At 43.5% G+C, this 24,407-nt stretch overlaps 1 protein-coding gene across 4 annotated transcripts in view; it reads left to right on the top strand.

The window, feature by feature from the left end:
• Nucleotides 1-24,407, top strand: part of OSBPL8 (oxysterol binding protein like 8) — a 126,111-nt gene that overhangs the window by 48,676 nt on the left and 53,028 nt on the right. For 2 of the 4 annotated variants that reach the window (XM_015406674.1, XM_015406675.1), the window contains 5 exons: nucleotides 7,071-7,141; nucleotides 9,624-9,719; nucleotides 11,386-11,487; nucleotides 12,697-12,900; nucleotides 17,797-17,881. In XM_015406674.1, coding sequence (XP_015262160.1) covers nucleotides 7,071-7,141; nucleotides 9,624-9,719; nucleotides 11,386-11,487; nucleotides 12,697-12,900; nucleotides 17,797-17,881 — 558 coding nt within the window. Of the gene's footprint in view, nucleotides 1-7,049; nucleotides 7,142-9,623; nucleotides 9,720-11,385; nucleotides 11,488-12,696; nucleotides 12,901-17,796; nucleotides 17,882-24,407 lie in introns of all 4 variants that reach the window. The other 2 variants (XM_015406673.1, XM_015406676.1) reach the window with 1 other exon arrangement.

Raw genomic sequence — 24,407 nt, 5'->3', positions numbered from 1 at the left:
GTTCACTGGCACAAGGATTGTGAAACTTTCCCATGCTGCCCCCTCCTGTAGAAGTCCCTCCAACCTTGGGAAATTTGATTCCCGCTCACAGTACCCACATGGATTAATGGCCCACATGAGACTGGGAGCTTCGCTGAGGAAGGAGAAGGGGATGAAACCACTCCAATTCCCTCTTCTGCAAGCAGTACAGGCATGTCAGCAATTTCACCCCCTCATCCTCCTGAGTACAGCTGCCACCAATCTCTGTGGCTATTAGTCCACATGGGTAACATGGCCCCAGGAATCAACTTTCCCAGGACTGAAAGTGATTTATTTTTTTAGGATGGAAAAGACATATACGCTAATGTAGAAGCAGTTTGCATCTCTCATTCCAGTATTGGATATAAGACACTAAGACACTTTTACTCTGAGCCTTCTACCACAGATTGCTCTTAAACCATGATATCCTGTCATTTCCACAAATATAGGATTTCCAGTTCTCTGGCATTCCAGAATATTTCTCAAATGTTTAATTTATAGCAGGGGTGTCAAACGTCAGGCCCGCAGGCCGGAATTGGCCCACCCATGGTTTTAATCCGGCCCGGGGCTCTTTTCTTCCCCCTTCTTCCCCTCACCCTTTGAAGCTGGAGGCTGCCAAAATTCCCAGCTTCCTCAGGACTTTTCTTTGCCTGCTTTGGCAAGAAGTTCTTCTGGGCTTGCAAAGTTGCACGAAAAATGTGGAATAGATTTTTCCATTAAGGTCTCTGCACGCAGATAGACTACTCTGGGACTGGAATGACAAACCCCAGAGTAGAATGACGGTCCCTTGCAACAGAATCTCTGTTCTGGGACTGGAATGACGGGGCACAGAGTGGAATGATAGTCCTTGGGAGTAGCAGCAGCTTTCTGGGGATGGAATTCTACTCTGGGGGCCCTCATTCCAATCCTAGAATGCTTCTACTACTCCCAAAGACTGTCATTTCACTCTGGTGGCTGTCATTCCAGTCCCAGAGTAGTATATCTGGGCCCAGAGACCTTAATGAAAAATCCATTCCACATTTTCTTTGCAACTTTGTCTGTGCGGCAATGTATTTCAATGGAGTGGATCTCAAGAGGTTTCACTTTCCAGTGTTTGTATGACAATTGAAGCTGTTGCTTGCTGGAGTTGTCCCCTTGCAAATACAGGGTCGATGTTTTGAGCCAGTTTGTATCTGCTGAATGGACCTCAGAATGACTGCCTGAGTGAGTACCCAAAATGGGAACCCACAGCCAAAGGGTGCCACTAGACAGCCACTGTCACTTTGAGTAGATGGGGGGGGGGGGGGGAGAAGCTTGCAATGCTCAGCCATTTCATGTTCTTCCCCTGGGTCCTAGGCTCAGACCATTTATATTTTTAGTTTATATTTATTGGGGGGGGGGGGGTTTGGGACTAACCACAGTTAAAATATAGAGTTCAGCAAACTCAAGGGGCTCCAATGGAATAGTTGCTTAATTGTGTTTTTCTGTGTCCTTTATAAAGTTTATATCTCTGCTACCTGGCATTACATTTTAAAGTATTTTTATTGAATTTTCAACTGTTAACAAGAACATAAGAACACAACCAATTCAAAACAGCAACATGACATAAACCAACAGTATAACCATACAGAATAAGCTCAAAAGCATAATACAAAAATAACAGTATGTAACAAGAACAGGTATAAAGGTAAAATATGAATGGTAACTATTTAGCAATGATTGTGCAAAAGGGACCTTAGCCAATGTTGTTAGGCTGAAGTAAGAGCTAGAAGAAGGCAAATAACTTGTAGTAGTTGTTCTTGGGATTTTTCGTATGCAGACCGTCTTTCATATTAAGATAAGATAGGACCAGAAACCATTGTTCTGTGAAATGTGAGTTATATGTTGGGGACTCTGAGAGAAGGATTTGGTCAGAAAATTTAGCCATTATGAAGAATTCTCATAGTTTATTGATCCATTGAGTGACTGTAGGAATTTGCTTATCCTTCCATTTTGATGCGAACACTAACTTTGCTGCCGTCAAAAGAATACAGATCAAATCCTTCCTACCTTTGGCACTTCATAGGTAGTGATGAGTTTAATTTGGCGTACTATTTTAAGCCAGTAATCTTGAATGAAGGGACATTCCCACCAGGCATGAATATAATAACCTTTTTGAGAGCATTGTTTCCAACAATGAGGTTGTATATTAGGATTTACATGATGTAACTTAACTGGAGTCAAATACCAACGAGTTAATAACTTAAATTATAATTGCTTAATGTTGATTATGTTTGGAGAGTAAGCACTTGAGAGCCAAATGTCGGACCATTGTGAGGTTTCCATTTTATGACGCACATGTCCTGACCCGACAAAGTCCAATTTATGTCAAATACGGCCCTTGTAAGAAAAGAGTTCGACACCCCTGGACTAGGGTATTCATTTTAGAGTGACTAAAATTTAGTAAGCATCTGAATAAGTCCTTTGTATTTTAGGTTGTGAACAATCAAGCGTTAGTTTTCTGCAAAAACTATAACAAAAAACATTTGAAATTTCTTTGTATGTGTATATTTAGTTAATTTACTGCACCACAGTAAAAACGAATATTCTGGATCTGCTTAATTTCATTTTGCAAACCCCCCCCCCCTGAGAATTTGCTGATGAGTATATGTATGCAAGGTTGGCTGGCTGTACACTGTTTTGGCTAATCTCAAAGCAAGAACATGTTTATCTGCATTCCCCAGAGGCTTTGCTTGATGTTTCTACTGCATGAGCTACCAATGCTGAAGAGAGAGGTTCCTTTTCCAGTAAAGAGTGGATTGTTTTTTGCTTGGGAAACTGCTGTAGTAGAATAGTATGTGAAGGTTTGGATATGTACAGTTACTTCTCATATGCATATACTGGTAGTTTGGTAGCCCTACTCATGTGAAGGATTATGGAAATATCGCTGCAGATGTTAGATGTAGAAATTAAAAGTGGTATCATGGTATTTCACATTATTTTAAATAAATCAGCTAATTATTCTGAAAGGTTTAAAATTTTCCTTGACCTCTCCCTCAGGCATCACTTGTAGGGCTAGCTAAATAAAGTAATGTTAGGCTGTGTGTTCAGATTTGTTGTCACCCATATGATGGGCACAGGACAAAACTTTTTCAGTTCTTGTACAAGAATACTTGCAGTTGCTATTTTGACAAGTTATTGTTTCCTTATACCTCTTATCCACTGTCTGTGAATTCTATAGTCTTTCTTGTTTGGGAATTTCTTTCCAGTTATTAGAAGAGCCATAAAGAGGCAGGTTATGATTGTATGTTTACATGCTCCAAATCTCATTAATTTAGGATTACTGCAATCATTACTGCAAACAGCGTGTCCAGCAGGGCGGGATACAAATAGAAGCAATAAATAAAATAAATCATTATCTTGTACAGCTTGAGGTTTTGAAGCGCTTGATAAGATGCAGCCATTTGAATTCCCTATCAGGAGGCTTCCTGAGAGGCAGCATGAACACCAAGTCTCCAAGCAATGGCTTAACTCTAAGGGACAGTCAAGCAGGCAATCAAGGGACAGTGAAGCAGCAACAGAGCAGCTCCTAGCTGCTGCTGTTGCTCCATCACTCACCAAGTGAGAGAGGACAAGTAGGGATTGGTGGCTATTGGGTATTGGTGGAGTGAGTGGGCATTGGTGCTGAGTGGCGTGCCTGCCTGGCCCTGAACCCTCCAGTAACTGTAAAATCATGCGTACTCCTGTCTAGGGATGGGCACAAACTGAATTTTGTGATGAACCAAGCCCGTTTGTGCATTCGTGAACCATGATGCAGTTGCATTATTTGCGAACCACCCATTATTTGCGAACCACCCATGAACTGCCATAGTTTTTGCTGCAGTTCATTTGGTTCATAAGAGGGTTTGTGGCAGTGCTACATGAGTGACCTCAGAAGGCATTTAAATACCTTCTGCCAGCTCACTTGCGTCACACTGTGGTGGTGGCACAACTCTTGCAAGTCAATTCAGACGCAAGCCAGTTCAGTGATGCCTTTCACTCAACCCATGGTGAATTCCACCCTTACACTTTAAGTGGGTTTTAACAGCAGGTGCTGCATGGGAGTGGAGTGAAAGCAGCAAACGACGCTTGGACTCCAATCCCGTGTGGCGCCCACTTGCAAAACCCATTTAAAGGGAATGTTCCCTTTAAATGGGTTTTACAAACTGGTTCATGAACTGAACTGGTTCATGAACTGGGGGATGTCCGAACCAGTTTGTGGTTCGTGCAACATCATGAACCGCAAACTGGGACAAACCTCCATTTTCCCGGTTTCTGCCCATCCCTACTCCTTTCACCAGCCTAATGTATTCTGTTATTGTCTGTATGTTAACAGTGAGAAAGTATTTATAATAAAAACTGGTCTTTAGCTTTTCAACAGTTTGTGTACTTTGTTATAGTCTGTTGCCTTTCCTCCTTATAGTGGATGACAGGTTTAGCATGGTCTGGCTGCACTTCTTTCTTTCTTTCTTTATTTACATGTGATTTCTATACCGCCCATGACCCCTAATGGGTCTCAGAGCGGTTTACATTAGACTACGTTTGTAGTCGAATCCTAACTAGGGCCACAATTTGTGCAGGGAGGGGTTACCTAGCAGCACCCGGACGGCGGCTTTCTCTCCTTCTTGGCGGCTCAGGCACAGTCTTGGCGCTCCGGGCAATCGGTGACCATCGGCGGGCTTCTTGGTGGATCCTCCATCGGCGCGCACTGCTCTGGACTGCGGCTTTCTGGCTACTCGTCCCTTCGGGCTCCAGCCGCGCCGCATCGCCTCGCAGTTGCGTCATCCGACTCCGCCTTCATCTGATGTAGTCGTCGCCTCCACGGCTCGTCGGACAGCGCCATTGTTCTTCCTCGCCGCCGCTTCTCTTGCTGCCGCCTCTCTTTCACATCTCCTGTCACCGTTGCCGCTGCCATCAACCCTCCTGGCACGGAACCAGGAGGAGGGTGCCCCCTGCCTCTAAGGCAGGTACCCATTTCTCTACTTGTAGTTACTTTCGAGCCGCTGGGTTGGCGGGAGCTGGGACTGAGGGCCTGTAGTTCACTCCGGCCGCGGTGGGGATTCGAACAGCCATTGTGGCTGTTCGCTATGATGTTACTGGCAGGCGTCGAACTGCCTGCGCCACCGCTCTGTTTTATCTAGTGTTATTTGTTCCTGAGACGTTTGTCCAAACATGCCACCCTTAACTCTCCTCACCATGCATTCACTCTGTGGTTGAGCGTTTAAGATTATTGCTGCACGGTAACCAGAGTGGGTGGTTGGGCGGCCTCCTTTTAAAAACTTGCCTTTTTTCATGCACACACAGAAGCATTCATTTGAAGCACCACTCCTCCACCAAGTACTGCAGCCACCCTCAGCCTCCTTTTCTTTGCTTCTCTTCCTTGGAATACATGAGGTGGGCTGGCTGGCTGCAATGCGCTAATATTTGGCTGGCGTAACTTGCTTCCAGTGAGCATGGTAATACTGGTTCTGTGCAGAAATTTAGTTAACCAATGTAAGCTTCATTTGTTTGAGGAACGGAAGTCTGTTATTAGCATATGTTTACTGATAAGTTTTATGCAAGTTCTGCCTTTTGGTATATTACAATTACAAGGTATTGGTTGGTTCACAGCTGGGGTTGAACAGACTTCTCCTGTTTCATCCCAATTGAAATTAATGTTATCTTTACTGCCATTGCATTTGGTAGAACAAGGAGCAGAACCTAAGAAGAGATTGTTCCCTAAAGAGACTGGATAGGATAGAAACAATTTTCAAATTAGATATTTGTGTACTGGAAATAAAAATAAAAATAATAAAAACCGGTTTTCAGAGCAAAGCACTCATCATAGGAATTGCTTCCCCCTCCCCCCTTTTTTGCTTTTGTGTGAAAGGGGAGCACAATTGCACTTTTCTGCATAACAGGAATTAAAAAATAGCAACTGTGTCAAAACTAGCCATTTTTGAATCAAATAAAACTTTAAAAATGGGTTCATCATACACAGAGCTAGTTTAGAGGAGCGGTCTGTCCTGAGTATGCCCAATCTCAGGATTGTAGAAGTTCACAGATATTGGACCTATAAGCACTTTTGGGGGGTTAGTCTTAGTAGACTGAAGAAATACAACACTAGAAATGTGTATCTTTGTCAGACTGCTCATCAGATGTCCTATAGATTAGATTTCAGTCTGAACAGCGGTCTTGAGGGGGAGGAGGATCAAGAACTGGTTGCATTATTCCCAATTCACAACCCCTTTGTGTGCATGGTAGTATGTGGGCACTTTGTTGCCCAGTCTGGAGGGGTTAGTATTTTTTAAAAGATATAGGTCTGGGAACTCCCCCCCCCCTTGCCTCCTGAGAAGACAGTGCTTTGCTGTAGCTGGTCCAAGCTGGTGGGGGGCCAGTAATCACATATGTCACATTTACCTTTGAAGTGATCTCCACACTATATAAGCGAAGTATGTATGTACATTGTCTCTTGATGCCATTGTAGTTTTTTCTCTTTACACTGATTTTAAAATGCCTTTTTTGTCTTGAATTTCAGTGACCTAATTTCTTGACAATAAACTCATTTTAATTATTTTTCCGTATGTGTTTGAGCCTACCTAAATACTTAAATGGGTTATTGTGCTATCTGCTGCTTGTAAAAGGATTTTTTTAAAAATTTAAGTGAGGAATTTGGGCATTCCCGAATTCCTACAGTGCAGAAAGAAAAGGATAAAATGTTAAGGCCTACTTAAAGAAGTGGAAGCTGCCAACTACAGATTTTGTGAGGTTTTGTGTTTGTTTACTTTGGAGGATAAGTGTGAGAACAAGATTTGGTAACAAAACCTTTCTTCCCCTGAAACATAATTTAAACAACATTTTTCTACTTTACAAATACTGTAACATTCTAATTGGTAGAGAAATAATATATAATGAAAATTACTGGCAGATATGCTTCATGTATTTAGTGACACATGGAATCTGCTTCTTTTATTTTATTTATTACATTGCTGTACCACATCCTCTCCTCTATTATCTTGGGATGATTTAGTGATGCATCCACTGATTTATTGCAGCCATCTCAATTTGTCTTGAAGGTTTTGACAGAGGAAAGGAGGACACATTGCAGAGTAAAGATGATTCCACACAGTCAATGTCAAAAAGCAAGGTAAGAGCATCAGCACAATGAGACTATAAAAAACGTAGTAGTCGGCTGCATTTAAATGAGTTTGTCTAGCTCAGTCTTTTCAAGACTTCTCAGACTGTTTCAATGTATGTTTAACCATATGCAGTTTTCTTTATTTTTGTACTGTAAGTCTGTATGAAGAAAATACATGCTTTGCAATTTTGGCATTTGGCATTTGTAAAATTTAAATAATTGATCTATCTTCAATACATTGATTCTGAGTCTGCTAGCACCTAACAGTACTATGTTGTGAAAAGAAGCCAAGTCCTATTTGCATCATGACTTTACAACCCTTTTCATCCATGGCCTACACTGCCATTCATGAAACCATGATAGTAACCTGGAATGACACTTAAGGGGAATGAGGTAAAGGTAAAGGTTCCCTTGCTCGAAAGCCAGTCGAGTCCGACTCTAGGGTTGCGGTGCTCATCTCCGTTTCAAAGCCGAAGAGCCAGCGCTGTCCAAAGACGTTTCTGTGGTCATGTGGCCAGCATGACTAAACACCAAGGCGCATGGAATGCTGTTACCTTCCCACTGAAGTGGTACCTATTTATCTACTTCAATTTCTTGCTTTCAAACTGCTAAGTTGGCAGGAGCTGGAACTAGAGACAGGAGCTCACTCCGTCATACGGCACCCGGGTCTCGAACTGCTGAACTACCGAACTTCCACAGCCTGCAGTTCAGCGTCTTAACCACTTGAGCCACCACAGCTCCCTAAGGGAATGAGGAAGTGTTTAAATAGCACAGGTTCTGTAGTTTTAAGCCATTTAAGCACGACAAGGGGAATCTCCTCTACATGTATTCCCTGGATTAGAAGAAGATTGAATTTATACCCTGCCCACTACCCAAAGGAGTCTCAGAGCAGCTTACAAACTCCTTTCCCTTCCCCTCCCCACAACAGACCCCCTGTGAGGTAGGTGGGGCTGAGAGAGCTCTGATAGTAACTGCTCTTTTTCAAGAACAGCTGTGCCAGAACTATGGTGTGCCCAAGGTCATCCAGCACGTGCAGAGGATTGGGGAATCAAACCCAGTTCTCACAGATTAGAGCCCGCACACTTAACCACTACACCTCTACATATAACTTGTTGTTTTTAATTATAAATTAATATTAAATGATATTTATTTACAAGCTGTTGATAAAGTAGGGTTGAATAAATGATGGTGGGTCTCTCATGAATTCTGTTTACTATTAAGCTAAAGTGTTAGGTCACACACTTTGCAGTTTAAAATTTTAAATCCAAGAATCACTATTGGCTTACCATTTATTATGCTTTACTTGAAGATGTGTGCAGCTAATTGGATTATTTGCCCACTGTATATCAGGTTTGACCCTTATCTTGAAAATTAAGCAGGAACATCAATATACACAGTGATGCGGAGCCTGGAAATTTAATTTTCCTTATACCAATGGAAACAGATACTGAGATTCATGAAAAGCAGCTTCTGAAGCATCACCAGCTGTGTGTATGAGTACTGTTTTTGAGAAAAAGAGCATGAAACCTGAATGTACCTGTAAAGGGTATCTGTGAAAAGGGTTTTTTGTGTGTGTGCTAATTTATATATGAATCTTTTGCCGCAAAAGCAGAGGAGATCCATTTGAAAACTTAAATTTGAAGATATAAGGTGGCTTTGAGACATTAATGGCCTTCCATTCATTTATCAGACTTTATTGGTTCCTGGAAGTCTTGCTATCAAGCTAGTCTTGCTAGGCAGACGTTTTTTGGTACACAGAGAAACAAATACCTTGTAACGGATCCAAAGGTTATTTATAGTCAGTAGCAGATGCTCACTGAGGAATTCCTAGTGACTTAACTTGAGTACAAAATCAACCGGTGGTAAATGATAGACTGCTGTAACAGTTCTACAACTTCAGAACTGTTATAGAGTTCATCTGCCCTTCTCATCTAGTTTTTCTCCACTTATTGAGCAGTAGATGCAGTGAAACCATTTTTAGAACATTCAAGACAGAATCAATAAAAAGCATGTAGTTTCACAGCAGCACATTGCCTACCTGTAAAGGAAGTCTTATGTTTTAATAACTTAAAAAAATTGATATGGGTTTCAGGTGTCTTACTGGGGTGAACATGGATCTCTAGAAGCTTAGTGGTTTTAAATGACAGCAGTATACCATGCTCAGTGATAAAGTATAAAAATAGTCTGGAGAAGCCCTGTATTTGTTTTGATGGGGCAAGGGGTAAGTTCTCTTGTAGCAGTGAGCAGAAAGGGTTTTTGTTTTGTTTTTTGCATTTGTAAAGTCCATTTACTGTGTTTTCTCATTTTTTTTTGCTCCCTGTACTTCAGGCTTCTCATTTGGTAAAACAAACCATTCTACTTTCATTAGAGGATGCTTCCAGTCTGTTTTAATCAATGGAAATTACATGTACATAACTGTAAAGGGTATAGAAGGATGTAGCCTGAGAAAAGGATTGACTTATTTTATTATTTCCTTCTATAATTATTTCAGTCAGAATCTAAGCTTTATAATGGCTCTGAGAAGGAGATTGCAGCCGCCACCACCTCTTCCTCTACAATCAAACTTACAAAGAAGGAGTCTCTTAAGGTGAGTTTCTTTCCAAGGTGACCTTTCATCCAGTCGCCAAATTCCCAACTATTCAGTATCTCCAGTAGACTGTGAAAGTAAATATGAGGAAGACTAAAACTGTAAAGAAACACTGGGTTGTATCCTACCAGCTTTTCTCTTGGTGGGTGGGGGAGAATGAAGTCTCTTCAGTATTCAAAAAGGAATTGTAGAACCTATGTGGACAAAAGCCATGTGGGATGGAGACTGTAGTGATGAGGGGAATCAAGATAGAGACAAACTGAAAGGATTTAATCCACTAGGATATTGCAAGATATGCCACTATTTCAACAGTGTCATAATTTCCACTGGAAACAGTTTCATAAACATGTTACATCCTTAGAATATACTGTTTTTCTAGCATAATGATCCATGGATGGGCACAAACTGGCTCATTAACTAAAGTTTGTGATGAATTTTGGGCAATTCGTGGTTCACAAACTGAAGTTTGTGGCAGGTCAACTGGCAAGAACTTTTCACAAACTTTTAAGCCGTTCATGGAGGTTTGTGAATGGATACATTTCCAGACAAGCTGTCTCTGCTCAAACAAAATGTTTACCAAACTTCAAAGCAACAGAGCAATGGGTGTGGGGGGTGGAATTCTCCAGCCTTCGAAACACCAATAGGTTCCCTGTACAATTGATATTTAGATGTTTAGGCACATGTTTAGAAGTGCAAGCGCCACACATTTTCCCCAAAAGCACTTTCCTGGGGGTATCTTCTTGGGGGGGGATAACTTAGACCCCCTTAAGTCCAATCTGCACATAACTTGGAGGGGATGTATCGAGGGAGGTCTCCTGCAAGTTTGATGTTTCTAACTTGCACAGGATCCATTCTGTATACTCCTGAACCTCCTGAACCTGCGCCTGTCATTTCCCCAGAAAGCACTTTCCTGGGGGCACCTTCCGGGGGGGCATAAGTCGGACTCTGTAAATCCAATCCTCACCAAACTTGGAGGGCAGATAGAGGAGAGTCAGTCAGAGATCCTATGTGAGTTTGGTGTCTCTAGTTCACCAGGGGGGTGTTCTACCATGTCATGAACCAAACAGATTCATTTGGCAGCTAAATGTTCACGATGGTTTGTGGTTTGTGAACCGGGCATGCCACAAACCACAAACAGAACCATGTTTTCCTGGTTCTTGCCCATCTGTAATTATGTCCACTAGTGCTGGTATGGAAGACATGCAAAAAAAGCTGTACAACTTTTTGTTGTAATATAGACCTACTCACTGAATATGTAAACCTGAAAAAGGATTACACTGTTTTTGTGTGATGGAGTGTTCATTCATGTGAAGTGATTCATGCCAGCCTGAAGTTTACCATCTCAAAGTGAATTCTGCCACAGAGAAAGCAGATATACATGCTATGACTTTACTGCTAGAGACAAAAAGGGGGAACTTCCCCTGAATCAGCCCACCACCATGAAAATAAGTTCTACTAGTAGAAAACTTGAAATAAATGGGTTACCAGCCCTGTGCCTGTTCATGTTTTTCAGGTCTATGTGAAAAATATTCGATCTTAACAGATCTCTGCATTTATTGAAGCAGGGTATACAGATCTTTTAAAACTGTTGACTTTTGTTTTTGTAAACCTATATTGATTCAAAACTACATTCTGTCCCCTTATTTTTACCCTTTGTTCTTTACAGGTTCAAAAGAAAAATTACAGGGAAGAGAAGAAAAGAGCCACAAAAGAATTACTGAGCACAATTACAGACCCATCAGTTATAGTTATGGCTGACTGGTTGAAGGTCAGAGTTTGTCTGCAACTTGAATGAAAGTTGTAGTTGCATGCGGTGTTTGTCTTCCAGAGTAGAAAACAATGAAAATCTTACGTGGGTGCTGAGTATAATCTTATTAACTGCACCCGAGAAGTTTGGCGCTTGAAGCATAGGGATCCCAGGGGATACCTAACTGTTGTTTTATTTGTGGTTGCCATGACTTCATCTGTCTGAGGAGTAACTGGGTTGGTGACCAGTGTGCATTAGATATGTTGTGGATTGCAAGCTGCTCCACTAGTTATAACAAATCAAAGATTACTAATGTCAGCACAATAACAGCTTATTTTAACCCAGGTTCCCTTGTTGCAGACATCCCCCCCTCCTCCATATGTGCAATGGTATAAAATTATACAAACTTTGAATAACTGTGTTAGTGGTGTTATACATATCGCTAATAAGAAGACATAAAAGTAGGGTGGGTGTCAACAGGCAATGTCTGTTGTACAAAGCAGAAATATTAAGCAACTTTCCCTGATCAATAAGACATAATGCCTGGGATATTGCTGCTTGGACTCTACCTGCCTGTATAGGGTGAAGTCTGAGAGGTGGTTAACACTTTACATCTAATTGTTCATCTGTATGCTACTCTTTGTACAGTGAACTTCCAGCAGCATTTTTATCCTCAGTGATGTGCCCAAGCCCCCAAAATGAGCTGCACTGCTTACTGAGGAATCTTAACACTCCTAGCCAATTCTTGTAGTAGACCATGGTGATTTTCTGTTGAGCTGCTTTCTGCATCTGTTTACATGGATGTGTACAACCTAATATCTGGAACACTGAAAGTCTAGCTACGTGGAATGCTGTTCTCAGGTCTGCCCCTGGGTCCTGTCAAGCAGATATGCAATATTCCTGGTTGAAATTTAGTTTTTCAGACACATGGGAGGCTGACATAGATTGGGATTGTGGGGGGAGGGGGCCTGTGCCCTTTGTATCACGCACCATTTCCCTAACCTGAAGTGGCCACAGAGGTGCAGTTTAGCATCATGCAGGTAGTAAGATGTATTCTGGCCAATAAAAGGTTGATGCTTGGGTATTTAGAAATATTTCTTCCACAATGGAATTAATCTGGTTGCTTATATTTTAAAACTGGGGGGGGGGGTTGCCTGAGAAGGGGGACAATGGAATGGCGCTATTATACTAAATTGCAAGCTGTTTTTGTTTTGTTTTTTGTTTTTAAAGATCCGTGGTACACTGAAAAGCTGGACCAAACTTTGGTGTGTGCTGAAACCTGGAGTATTGCTCATTTATAAAACCCCTAAAAATGGCCAGTGGGTGGGAACAGTACTTCTGAACGCTTGTGAACTCATTGAACGGCCTTCGAAAAAGGATGGATTTTGTTTCAAACTTTTCCATCCTTTGGAGCAATCTATCTGGGCTGTTAAAGTAAGTGAATATATATCCTTAATGCAGTTGATGCTGAATGTAATGTTATACCAAAGACTCTCTAAACCTTTTTTCATAGTTAAATATTGAAGGTCTCAGAGTATTTTCAGATGCTGGTTAGCTTTCTGTTTGCTAAACTTGAGTGATTTCGTGACATTTCAGTGTCCTTAATAATTTATAAAATTCAGTGCTTAATTGTTTTGGCACTCAGATATGAATGTGTTTTACTCTCAAGTGTTGCTTGTGAGTCCTGTCTCCACTTTCATCTAATACAGCATTACTACATCCTGCATTTTATTGAAAGTGTAAAAGTACTTCTATTGGGCACATTTTGACTTTGAAAAAAGTTGCTTGGAATATGTGGTTGTTTGGTGTTGGTGTGCCTAGAGTATTATATTATGTCACATATCAAAGAAACACATGCAATGATGTGGCATTATGGGATCCTTATCCCAACAGAAAGGTGTGTGAATAAAGTGTAGAAATTGCAAAACACAGCATTAAAAGGAATCAACTTGAAAGGCTTCATCTTTTGAAGAAACTAACAGAGTTCTTTAATTCTAAAAATACTGCGGCAGGAAAGGGAAAAAAAACCACAGACTAATAACAGGTGCTATGGTTGCACCAGAGAATACACTATTCAACATGGGAGTTCAAGAGGAGTCATATATTCAGATCACAAGGAAGTCTTTTAAATAAAGGACAGGAAAAAATCTTCAAATTTTCTTCCCTTCAGCATAATGTTGTGTGTGTATGAGGGGGTTCTCTAAGTGTGGTAACATCCACATAGGATCACATGAAGAATGTCAAGTCTTTGTTTGAGCGGTAAACAAGAATGGAAATCATATTTATGGTACTTTTGGAGGGTAGAGTTATCAGATTAAAATGCAGTTTTGTACACCAGCAATTAAAAAAAAAAACTTTGTAAATATTACTGAAGCCACTACTCCAGTGTCCTTTCCTTAGCAGCAGATTCAGTAAGCACTGTATCTGCATTTAGTAGTTTAAAAATTTACCTTAAATACATTGAAGATAGGTGAAGTGGATTAGACATTTTATAAACAAATGCATATAAATGGCTTTGTAAAAATTGTCTGGGCAATATATAAACAGATGTTCTACAAATAAAAGATGTTCTGGTTGGCATTTAGCATGTGGAACTAAAAACAACAGAACAATAGTAATCTTCTTCATGGTCTCTGTGCATCACACCCATGGGATTATGCGCCTGCGCTGATCTGAATGGGTGGTATGCAAAGCTCACAAAGGGATTTTCGCGCCTCCCTCCCAGGCATGTGCAGGAACCCCATTGCGCATGCCCAAGGAGGTAGGGTACGGACATCCCGCCAGTTCTCTTCTGACCACTGCGCTGTTAACAGCTTGTTTTCTGCCGGTCGGTGAAGAAGTGTTATTTTTCTCTCACAAGGAATTATCCAAATCGTTGTTCTTTTTCCTTTTTACGACGTTTATTTTGTACTTTACCACAAGAGAGAGAAAAAGACTTTGTCTGAGGGCTGCCGCCCTCAGACGGCTTCCCACCTTCCCCCCCACTCTCTCTGAGGTAAAATTTACTTCGCCTCATATGAGAGCCCTCTTTTCTTTTCATGGCCATTTTTGCTGTTTTATGGCCGAAAAGTGGGGGTGTTTTAAATTGTGTTGGCTGTGGTAGCAAACTTGCCCCCCGTGACGGCCACACACTCTGCATTCTCTGCCTAGGAGAAACGCATCGCCCAGACGCTTGCCGCCATTGCGCAAAATCAGAGCTGCAAGGCTTCGAGTGGCACTTTGGGAGTCCGCACTGACCCCCCCTACCTGCCAGAAAGATGTCGGCTGAGACCCCTTCCGACCAACTGACGACACTCTTGTTGACATCAGGAGGTGCACCGGCATTGACCCCCCTTCACCATGCAAAGTCGGCATCGGACGGGGGGGGCATCTTCTAAGCTCTCAGCATCGAACCAGGCCTCTTCCGCCTCTACGCTGGCCAAAAAGAAGAAAAAAGAGAAGCACGTGAAAGCTAAGTCTTCTCTTACTGGTACTGTGCGTAAGTCTCAGAGTCTGAGGGACGAGAAAGTGCAAAAGGGCTCTGCAATGACCCCTCTTCAGCGGTCACAGCCCGACATCGAGGACTCCTCCATACCGGGGCTGCCTACGATTGAGTTACTGGGCTCACCCATTTGGCAACTGAACCCCCCGGTATCGGAGGTCTCCGTTGACACCGGACCGATCTCGTCCTCACCATGGGATGTCAATGACGTCCCATGTAGGCCCCATACAGATTGCTCTCCTTTGGCTGTTTCTTGGGCAAGCGATCAATCTCAACTAGACTCTGGATATCGATGATCCAGATCCCCCAGACGCGAGGGACATTGATATTGATCTGAACAGTGCCTTGGGTACCGTTATTCCAGACCCATGCTCTTGTACTCGCCTAGACAGGAATTGACACCGCATTCCCCGACCTACTTCGACCCACTTGTACCGTGGGACCGTAGGCACAACATGCCTTATTGGTTCACCTCGTATCCAATGTCGGCATCGATGCCATGGCTGACGCCTAGGCCACAGTCGAACTGGGACCGTGGGTCACATCGTTCACGCTCTCCCCAACGTAAATCTAAGCCTTCTGCATCTCAATCCAAACCCCCAGAGGAACCTTGTCGCCCACCCTCTCATCTCCATTCCTCCCCTGCTTTACCACCAAAGGTCGCTCCGATACTGGATACCCCTGTGCCACCAGTATTGCCTTCCAGATCCTCAGTCTCCGATACCGGCACCGATGATTCAGAATGCCTCGAGTCACCTGAGGATCCTTCACCAAAGCCTACATTGTCAGACAATCTACCGATCTCTCTTTCGGAGGATCTTTCTTCATACGGAGATTTGGTCAAGAGGATGCCGCATTCCCCGGGACTGTCGAAAGTCCAACCCCAGCCTTTGGTGTCGGACGCTGTTTTCAATGTCGTGCGAATCGATACCTCCACGTCCATCACCCTCCCAATGTCGACCGTCCTCTTACAGGTGGTTAAGGCCCCGTGGGACAAGCCATCTTCTGCTCCACTGTCGTCCAGACATCTCGATCATATGATTCAGTAGTTGGGCCAGAGAACAAGGCTTGGACCTGGTCGACTGCCTGATGGAAAAGGTCTTCAAGTATCTCCTAAATCGTGTTGGAAGAGGCTTTGCATCCACTTTCATTCAAATTCACCTAGCTGCTGTAGCATGGTTCCACGTTCAGGTTGATGGGAAGTCCCTATTCACCCAAAGGGAATCAAAATGTTTCCTCAAAGGATTACTGAACCAATTCCTTCAAGTTCAGCTCACCGTCCTCCAATGGAGCCTTTCACTGGTGCTTTCTCAACTTACAGGCAAACCATTCAAGTTGACGGCTATTTGACACATTTGCCTACCCATTATGAAAACTATTTTTCTAGTGGTAATAACATCAGACAGGTGCATCAGCAAACTGCGAGCATTGAGTTCCTACCCAAAGAAACATCTAGGTTCTATTTAAAGCAAGATATCACCCTGCCAGTGTTATATCCCCAGCTGCAGGACAAAAGGGAATGAGCATTATTTATTATTTATTTTATTATTTATTATTGAGATTTATATCCCGCCCCATCCAGTAATATATAAACAATATATCTGATATAAAATTTGGTGCTAAAATTATTTACATAAAATCCAAGATGGACGACGTCCCACACTGGCGGCCAAGTTCTTCGTAGCAGGAGCTCCAGGAAGAGTGTTTTCCAGATCTATTGGGCGGCAACTACCCCAACATGGGGTAGGTAGTTAGGATATCATTGATGGAACAGTGACGGCGGCGGCTCCCCCTCAAAGGCCTGGCGGAAGAGCTCCGTCTTACAGGCCCTGCGGAACTGCCCTAGGTCCCGCAGGGCCCGAGTCTCTCCCTAGGTGTTAGAAGGGCCCTCCTCTTCTGTTTAAATATAATAAAATCATTTCAGAGAGAGAGATTAAGATGGGTAGCTGTGTTGGTCTGAAGCAGCAGAACAAAGTTTGAGTCCAGTGGCACCTTTAAGACCAACGAAGTTTAAAAGGTGCCACTGGACTCAAACTTTGTTCTTCCAAAGAGATGACAGCTTATTCATCACTTCAGTAGGCTCCAACAAGGGCAAGAAACTGTCAGCCCAGTTTGTTTCAAAGTGGATAGTCACATGTATCAGATTATGTTATAAACTGGCATGAGTTGACTGCCCACTGCAGATTCATGCCGATTCTACTCAGCCATGTTCTTCATCTACAGCTTTTCACTGTGGTCTCTCTGTTGACTCCATCTGCAAGGATGCAACGTGGTCCTCCTTCTGCACCTTTGTGGGTAGATGTGGATACCACAAGAGACATGGCAGTGGAAAGAGAGGTCCTGTAGTTTCTATCCAACTGAGAGCTTACACCCACTCTCCTCAGACTTGTAACTCAGCTTGTTAACCTCCCATGTGTGACTGTGCAGGTACCACAACAATGCAAACAGGGTTGCACTGACCTGTAACTGTTTGCTGAGTGATCACCTCTGCAGTGATACAACCTTCCCATCTGTTTCACTGTGAGGTCTTAACTCAGTTTGGTACCTCACTCCAGCAGCGGTAGAGAGGAACTGAGGGAAGGGCACTCTACCCTCTCTATATCACAAACTGGAAAAGATGGGAAACAGCTTAGGGAAGGGGGATGGAGTGCCTCTAGGTGTTTTGAGCTTCAAGAAATCCTCTCTGTGACAGACCTGTATGTGTGCAGTACCCATGTGGGACTGCACAGGTGACCACTGGATGAACAACAGTTACAGGTGAGTTCAACTCTGGTTTTTTTCAGTGAATCATCTGTTTTTCTTACTAAACTTCAATTTAGGCTAACACTTTTTATTGTCTGTATTTTAAGGGACCTAAAGGTGAAGCTGTTGGCTCGATAACACAGCCATTACCCAGCAGTTACTTGATCATCCGAGCAGCTTCAGAATCAGATGGTAAATTACATTTTGTCTTTTGGACAGTAGTTCCCAATCTAAAATAATTGTATTTGAGCGCCTATCACTGATGAATGAGGGATGTGAGAGTTTTGAAATATTTATGAACACATTTAACATAGTGTAAATGTTATGTCATAATTCTGCTATGTCCTGTACTGTGTTTGAGCAAAGTGGGAAGAATCATGAACCCCTGTTCCTGAATTCAGAGGGTTTTTTTTAGAAATCATGAGCATGGAAAGTGGCAACACAAATCCTAATATTCTAGAAAGTGATCTAAGCACCTTCAGAAAAATAAATAAATAATGGTAGCGCCTGTATTTTATGTATCTAGCGTAATCTAGATCTTTCTGCTCCCCCTTCTTTCCCTCCTCCTATTTAAAATATTCACAATATGGCATATATGGGTTAAAGCATATGAAAAGATAAGTTGATTTTAAAGAAGGGTAGTGCAGTACAGGTGATCCCCTTAAAATGTTAGCCATAGAAGACTTTGCCTGAGAACAAGAAGGATTCACATGTGTTTTTTAAAATTTGCTTCTCAGAAGGTCACACCTGAAAACTTCAACATTCCACAGGTTTTTAAAAAAACTCAGACATTGGTATAAAAGGGTTGTATTATTTACCACTTTTTCTTCAAGAAGCTCATAGCTCCCAGATACTGGTTAGGCAGAGACACTCCATTAGACACGGGAAGCAGGCTTTGACAGCAGTAAAACCTGCTTACATACTAACACATCCACTTAAATAAGCTTCTGTTTATAGAGTTGAACCATATATGGAGCAGATAAATAGCCAGAACAAGGGAAAAGTAGGAGGGGAAAAAGAAAAAACAGATCTTTTATTGCGTCAAATACTCAAATACTGTATTACTCAGATTACAGTGAGCAATCCAGAACCATGACAATGAAATCTTCCTGGAAAGGATTTTGTTGTAGCTGTATCAATATAATTCATTTCATTGATTTTATTAAATACAAACTTTTATTCATACTCAGTAGATCTGAGTCTTACCAGTGCCTGGATGGGAGACTTCCTTTCTTATGTACACAGCCTTACGGGAACAATTGAAGCACTGTGTCAGTACTTTATAGATAGCACACCAGCAGATGTCCATTTAAGCTCAATTAATTATTTTGCTACCAATATCACACTGCCAGTTGTACATTTTGCACATATTACTGGATTCGATCAATTATTGAAACATGAAATTATTTTATTAAGGAATATAAATGTGTAAATGTACAAAAATACAATTAATACATAAATAATAAATAAATAATAAAGCTGCGGTAGCTCAAGTGGTTAAGACGCTGAACTGCAGGCTGTGGAAGGTCAGTAATTCAGGAGTTCAAGACCCGGGTGCCGCAAGATGGGGTGAGCTCCTGTCTCTAGTTCCAGCTCCTGCCAACCTAGCAGTTCGAAAGCAAGAAATTGCAAGTAGATAAATAGGTACCACTTCGGTGGGAAGGTAACAGCGTTCCGTGCGCCTTGGTGTTTAGTCATGCCGGCCACATGACCACGGAAACGTCTTCGGACAGCGCTGGCTCTTCGGCTTTGAAACGGAGATGAGCACCGCAACCCTAGAGTCGGATTCGACTGGCTTTCAAGCAAGGGAACCTTTACCTTTACCTAATCTTATCAAATGTATTGAAAGTGGCCTTTAATTAATCCGTGAATGCCCCCTCACATATGACCCCCAGAAAATCATTTCCTTGGGTTGCAGGATTTGGACAAGCTAATACTGGTTTGATGGAAAAGACAAGAAGGACAGTTTGCTTCCTTCCCCATCCTCACAGTAGCCCCTGACCGTCATAACTACTAGTGGGGTTTGCAACTCTGGAAATTAACTGGTAGGCTTTGAAGGGATTGCTGGAGATAGGGAATATGGAAAAGATCAATGACCTTCAGTGCCTCCAACCCAGTATTTCCAAGATTCTTACAAAGTATATAAATCTTTGGTGATCTTTGTCGTGGTCTCTATGCATCACACCTACGGGTTAAGGCGCCTGCTCTGACCTTGATCCTGGAAACTTCTATCAAGCTCAAAGAGGGATTTTGAGTCCCTCCCCCAAGCATGCACAGGAACTCCAGCATGCATGCTCAGGGGGCAGGGTTCCAGTATCCTGCTAGTTCTCTTCTGACCACCGCGCTGATCAGTCAATCTGCTTTGGTCGGGGAACTTCTTCTGTGAGGGAAGTCTTTTTTCCTCAAGTTTTTCTCTCTGATTTTGCTCTTCTTTTTCTCTGTATAGTTAGTTTACTCCTACCAAAAAAAAAAAGAGTTTGTGGAAGTTTTTTGTACCCCCCCTCCCCCAAGGAATTTTTCTCTCTGATTTGCCTCCCAGCCTATGGCAAATCATTGGGGCTTTTTAAAGCTCTGCACCCAGTATGGGTACAAGCTCATACTGCCGGACAGACACTCTTTGTGCTTCCTCTGTCTGGGGGAAGCACATGGGACTGATTCCTGTGTCCATTGTGCCAAGTTCTCCAACCAGACCCGAAAGAACAGAGTGGCAAGTCTCCAGGTGGCCCTATTGGAGTCAGTGCTCCGACTTAAGCATATGGCTTCTACCCCCGCTGAGGTAACTCTGATGATGCTAATGGATTGGCCTAGATCTATGCTGATGGATCGGCATTGATTGACATGGAAGGATCGACCGTTATCATTGGATGCTTCAGCAGCAATAGTGTCTATGACCTCAGCCTCTACTTGGAAGGCTGCGATGCCTACAAGCCCATTGGCGTCTTTGATGCCGACGGTGAAAAAGAAGAAAGAAAAGAGCCACACTAAGATTAAGCATAAACACCTTAAGACGGGCTCCAAGGCTGCAGCATCGGGCCCGCTCAGTCACACCAGATCTGATGAAAATGCCAGCTATTCTGCCTATCATGCTGTTGAACTCTCCCATCCACCAAATAGATCCACAGAGGGACAGGTCGATACCAATGGACCTCCAGTTTTTGAGGTCGGATGTGGAGGAAGTCCCTGTCTCAGGGCAACTGCAAGACCATCACGGTTTTAGATCTTCAGCACCAGATTGCTTGCGTTCTCAATCACCTGTCAGTCCCCATCGTTGCCACCATCGGCGATCCAAGTGCAAACTGCACTGATTGTCATCATCTGATAGCAGCTCCTCGCCAAAGCCTCGAGGCTGATCTCCTTGGTGCACATTAACGAATCCCCTTGCGCTGCTTCAATACCTTTACAGCACTTTTCCATTAGCCTCAACACTTCCTTGATTGACCCCAGGTCACCAGCTGGATTTGGATGAACACTCCGCAAGATACCATTACACATTTTCCCCGGCACCCAAATATCATCTGGTGGCCCCACACTTGCCAGCCACTCTTGCCAAACCTTCAACACCAATACCTTTGGTTCTTCAGCCATTGATCCCGATATCCTTGGTATATCACAGGGTGTCAGGACCCCCAGCGACAATGGAAGTACACACTTGCAAGAAGGTTTTACTTTATTGAAGCTGAAGATGCATGGACAGGAACACTGTTAGGAATAACAGGTTAACTATGCGCACCAACGGTTATAGTACATTCATATGAGCATTATCCAATTACTACGGTTCCCGCATGCGCCATTAGGCCTGGGAGCTAACTGCTACCCAAAGCAAAACAGGTACGAGCTTCCCACGGCTCTACCTGCCTAAAGCCAAAGCAATGATCTAAGCGACTCCTCCAGTGGCCTTGAAAGATACTCCCAGGCTTGCATGAGAATGGCAATTAGCCACAGAGAAAGGTATGTGCATAGGAAAAGGAAAACACTTTGGCAGCTTGCTGACACAGGGATGCCAGGACTCACCACGCCCCCATCAGGATGAGGAAACAGCCCACTGCATCCAGCATTGTCGACTGTAGGAGATTTCTCTAGGGGTTTGGGGAGCAAGTCTGAAGATGAATGCTCTGGTGAGCATGTCACTCCTTCAGATCCTTCTCAATCACAACCTGTTGCTGAGGACCTACCGATTTCTCTCTCAGAAGAAATTAGATCGTACAGCGATCTGATCAAACATATGGCTCATTTCCTCAGCCTCACCACTGCTCAGCCACAACCTCAAGTGACAGATGTTGTTTTCGACATCATTCAACTTCACACCTCAATGGCCATTGCATTGCCCATGACCCAAGTCCTGCTTCAGGCAGCAAAAATGCATTGGGACCAGCCTTTCTCTACCCCCATTTCTACCAGGCGACTTGACCATATGTATAGAGTCCAGGAGGTAGGAGCTGAATTTTTGTGTGCTCATCCAAAGCCTGACTCCATGGTGTTCACCCTGTCGTCTAAGAGCAAGAAGATGCATTCTATGCCATCAGATAAGGAGAGTAAGAAACTGGACACCTTTGGCCATTGCTTTTACTCTGCGGGAGCCTTGGGTGTGAAGACATCTATGTGGCTTGCATGGGCCGATATGAATATTCTCTATGGGAACAGATGTCAAAATTTCCTGCTCTCCTGCCGGAACAGCACCAGGATGATGCTAGGAGGTTACAAAAGGAGGGGATGATATTATCGAAACAAATCATTAATTACGCCAAATGCATGTTAGATACTTCCTCTAAAATGATGTCTTCCGTGGTTGCTCTTTGTTGTCACTCCTGGCTTCGTACAAAGTCTTTACAGAGCGATACCAAGGCATATATAGAAGACAGCCTGGGCCTTTTTCATTCCACCACTGACTTGGTCTTACAAGATATGGACAAAAGTCTGAAAGCGTCTAGGAGCTTGGGGTTCTCCCCCTCCTATCCGTCTCAGAGATTCAGGCCATGGTCCTGTTCCAGTCGCAGGCCTTATGGTAGACAATCTCCAGAGGATGCCTGGAAGCCTAAACAATCCCAATTGTCCTCCAGATCACATTATGCCCCTCGGACGAAATCAATCAGCACCTTAGCAGAACAAGTTCAAGACGGGCAAGAATGCCAGACAGGTTCTTTGACTCCCCCACCACGGGTCAGCTGAACTACCCCTCATCATTCCCCTTCTCACCTTCTGGGGTCACCCACCTGGGTCTCTTCCATCTGTCCTGGAGTCTCAGAACATCTGACTCTTGGGTACTCTCCATAATCAATAGAGGCTATGCGATAGAATTCCTTCAGGAACCTCCTACTCCTAGTTTTATATGCATGCCAACATCCTTGATTCTTCATCAAGAAGTTCAACAACTTCTGGTGAAGCATGCCATAGAGCTGGTCCCTCTCACGGAAAGAGGGCAGGGGTTTTACTCCCGATATTTTGCTATCCCCAAAAAGGACAGAAACCTTCACCCAATCTGAGATCTCAGGTTCCTGAATGAATTCATCGTATACCGGAAGTTCAGAATGACATCTCTTCAAAACATACTGCCGCTACAATCCACCTACAAGACGCTTACTTCCACCTAGATGTTTTTCCACCTCACAAGCATTTCCTCTGGTTCACAATAGGGGAGGATCATTACCAGTACAGGGTCTTGCTGTTCGGTCTCTGTACAGCACGGAGAGTCTTCACAAAGACAATGGTGGTGGTTGCAGCTCTCCTACGACTTCAGGGTGTCATATTTCCTTACATTGACGACTGGCTACTAGTTGTGGATTCCAAAAGCCTCCTGTTGGACAGCATTCACCACAGCATTCACCACAATTTAGATCTCTTGTGTTCTCTGGGTCTGTGTGTGAACCACAAGAAGGTGAACCTTGTACCATCACAGAGAGTAGATTTCATCGGGGCTACCATCAACTCCATCGTGAGGAAAGCGTTCCTCCCAGTCTCATGGGCACATATACTAGCCTCACTAGTGCACCATCTGCGGCTGTCACCAGTAGTCACCACCTTCAATATTCAGTGGCTGTTAGGCCTGATGTCCACAACGACTGCTGTCCTTCCCCTGGCGAGGCTCCAGATGCATCCCATCCAACTCTGGTTTGTTCAAAACTTCAAACCTTTGCTGCATCCACAACAAAAACCTTTGCGAATACCCCGCAAGGTGGAGGACTCCTTACGATGGTGGGAGCAGGTTCCCAACCTGATAACGGGCGCTCCCTTTCACCCACCATCACCTACGGTTACCATCACCACAGATGCGTCTCTATGGGTCTGGGTAGCGCATCTCAACGGCTGCTGTGTGGGTGCACCCTGGGAATCCAGCCTGAGGGGGGCCCACATCAATTTTCTAGAACTCCCAGCGATAGTCTATGCTCTCTGTGCCTTTCTACCAATGCTGGTGGGACAGACAGTGGTGATCCTAACAGACAATATGACTGCCCTCGCCTATGTAAACAGACAGGGTGGCACCATGTCACACAAACTATGTCTTCTCACCCTGAGTCTATGGGATTGGTGCCTTGTGGATGGGGTTTGGCTCCCAGCAACCCACCTACCTGGCATACAGAACATTCAGGCAGATGCTCTCAGCAGAGGTGGTGCGCCTCTGCACGAATGGGAGCTGAATTGGAAGTATCTACGCCTGATATTCCAGCAATGGGGTTGCCCTCAAGTGGACGTCTTTGTGACTTGTCTGAACTTGAGATGCGTC

Source organism: Gekko japonicus, unplaced genomic scaffold (genome assembly GCF_001447785.1).
Source record: "Gekko japonicus isolate JY-2015 unplaced genomic scaffold, Gekko_japonicus_V1.1 scaffold188, whole genome shotgun sequence".
Classification (NCBI taxonomy): Eukaryota; Metazoa; Chordata; class Lepidosauria; order Squamata; family Gekkonidae; genus Gekko; species Gekko japonicus.
Note: the sequence above shows the minus strand (reverse complement) of the source record. Positions and strands in the feature narration are given on the sequence as shown.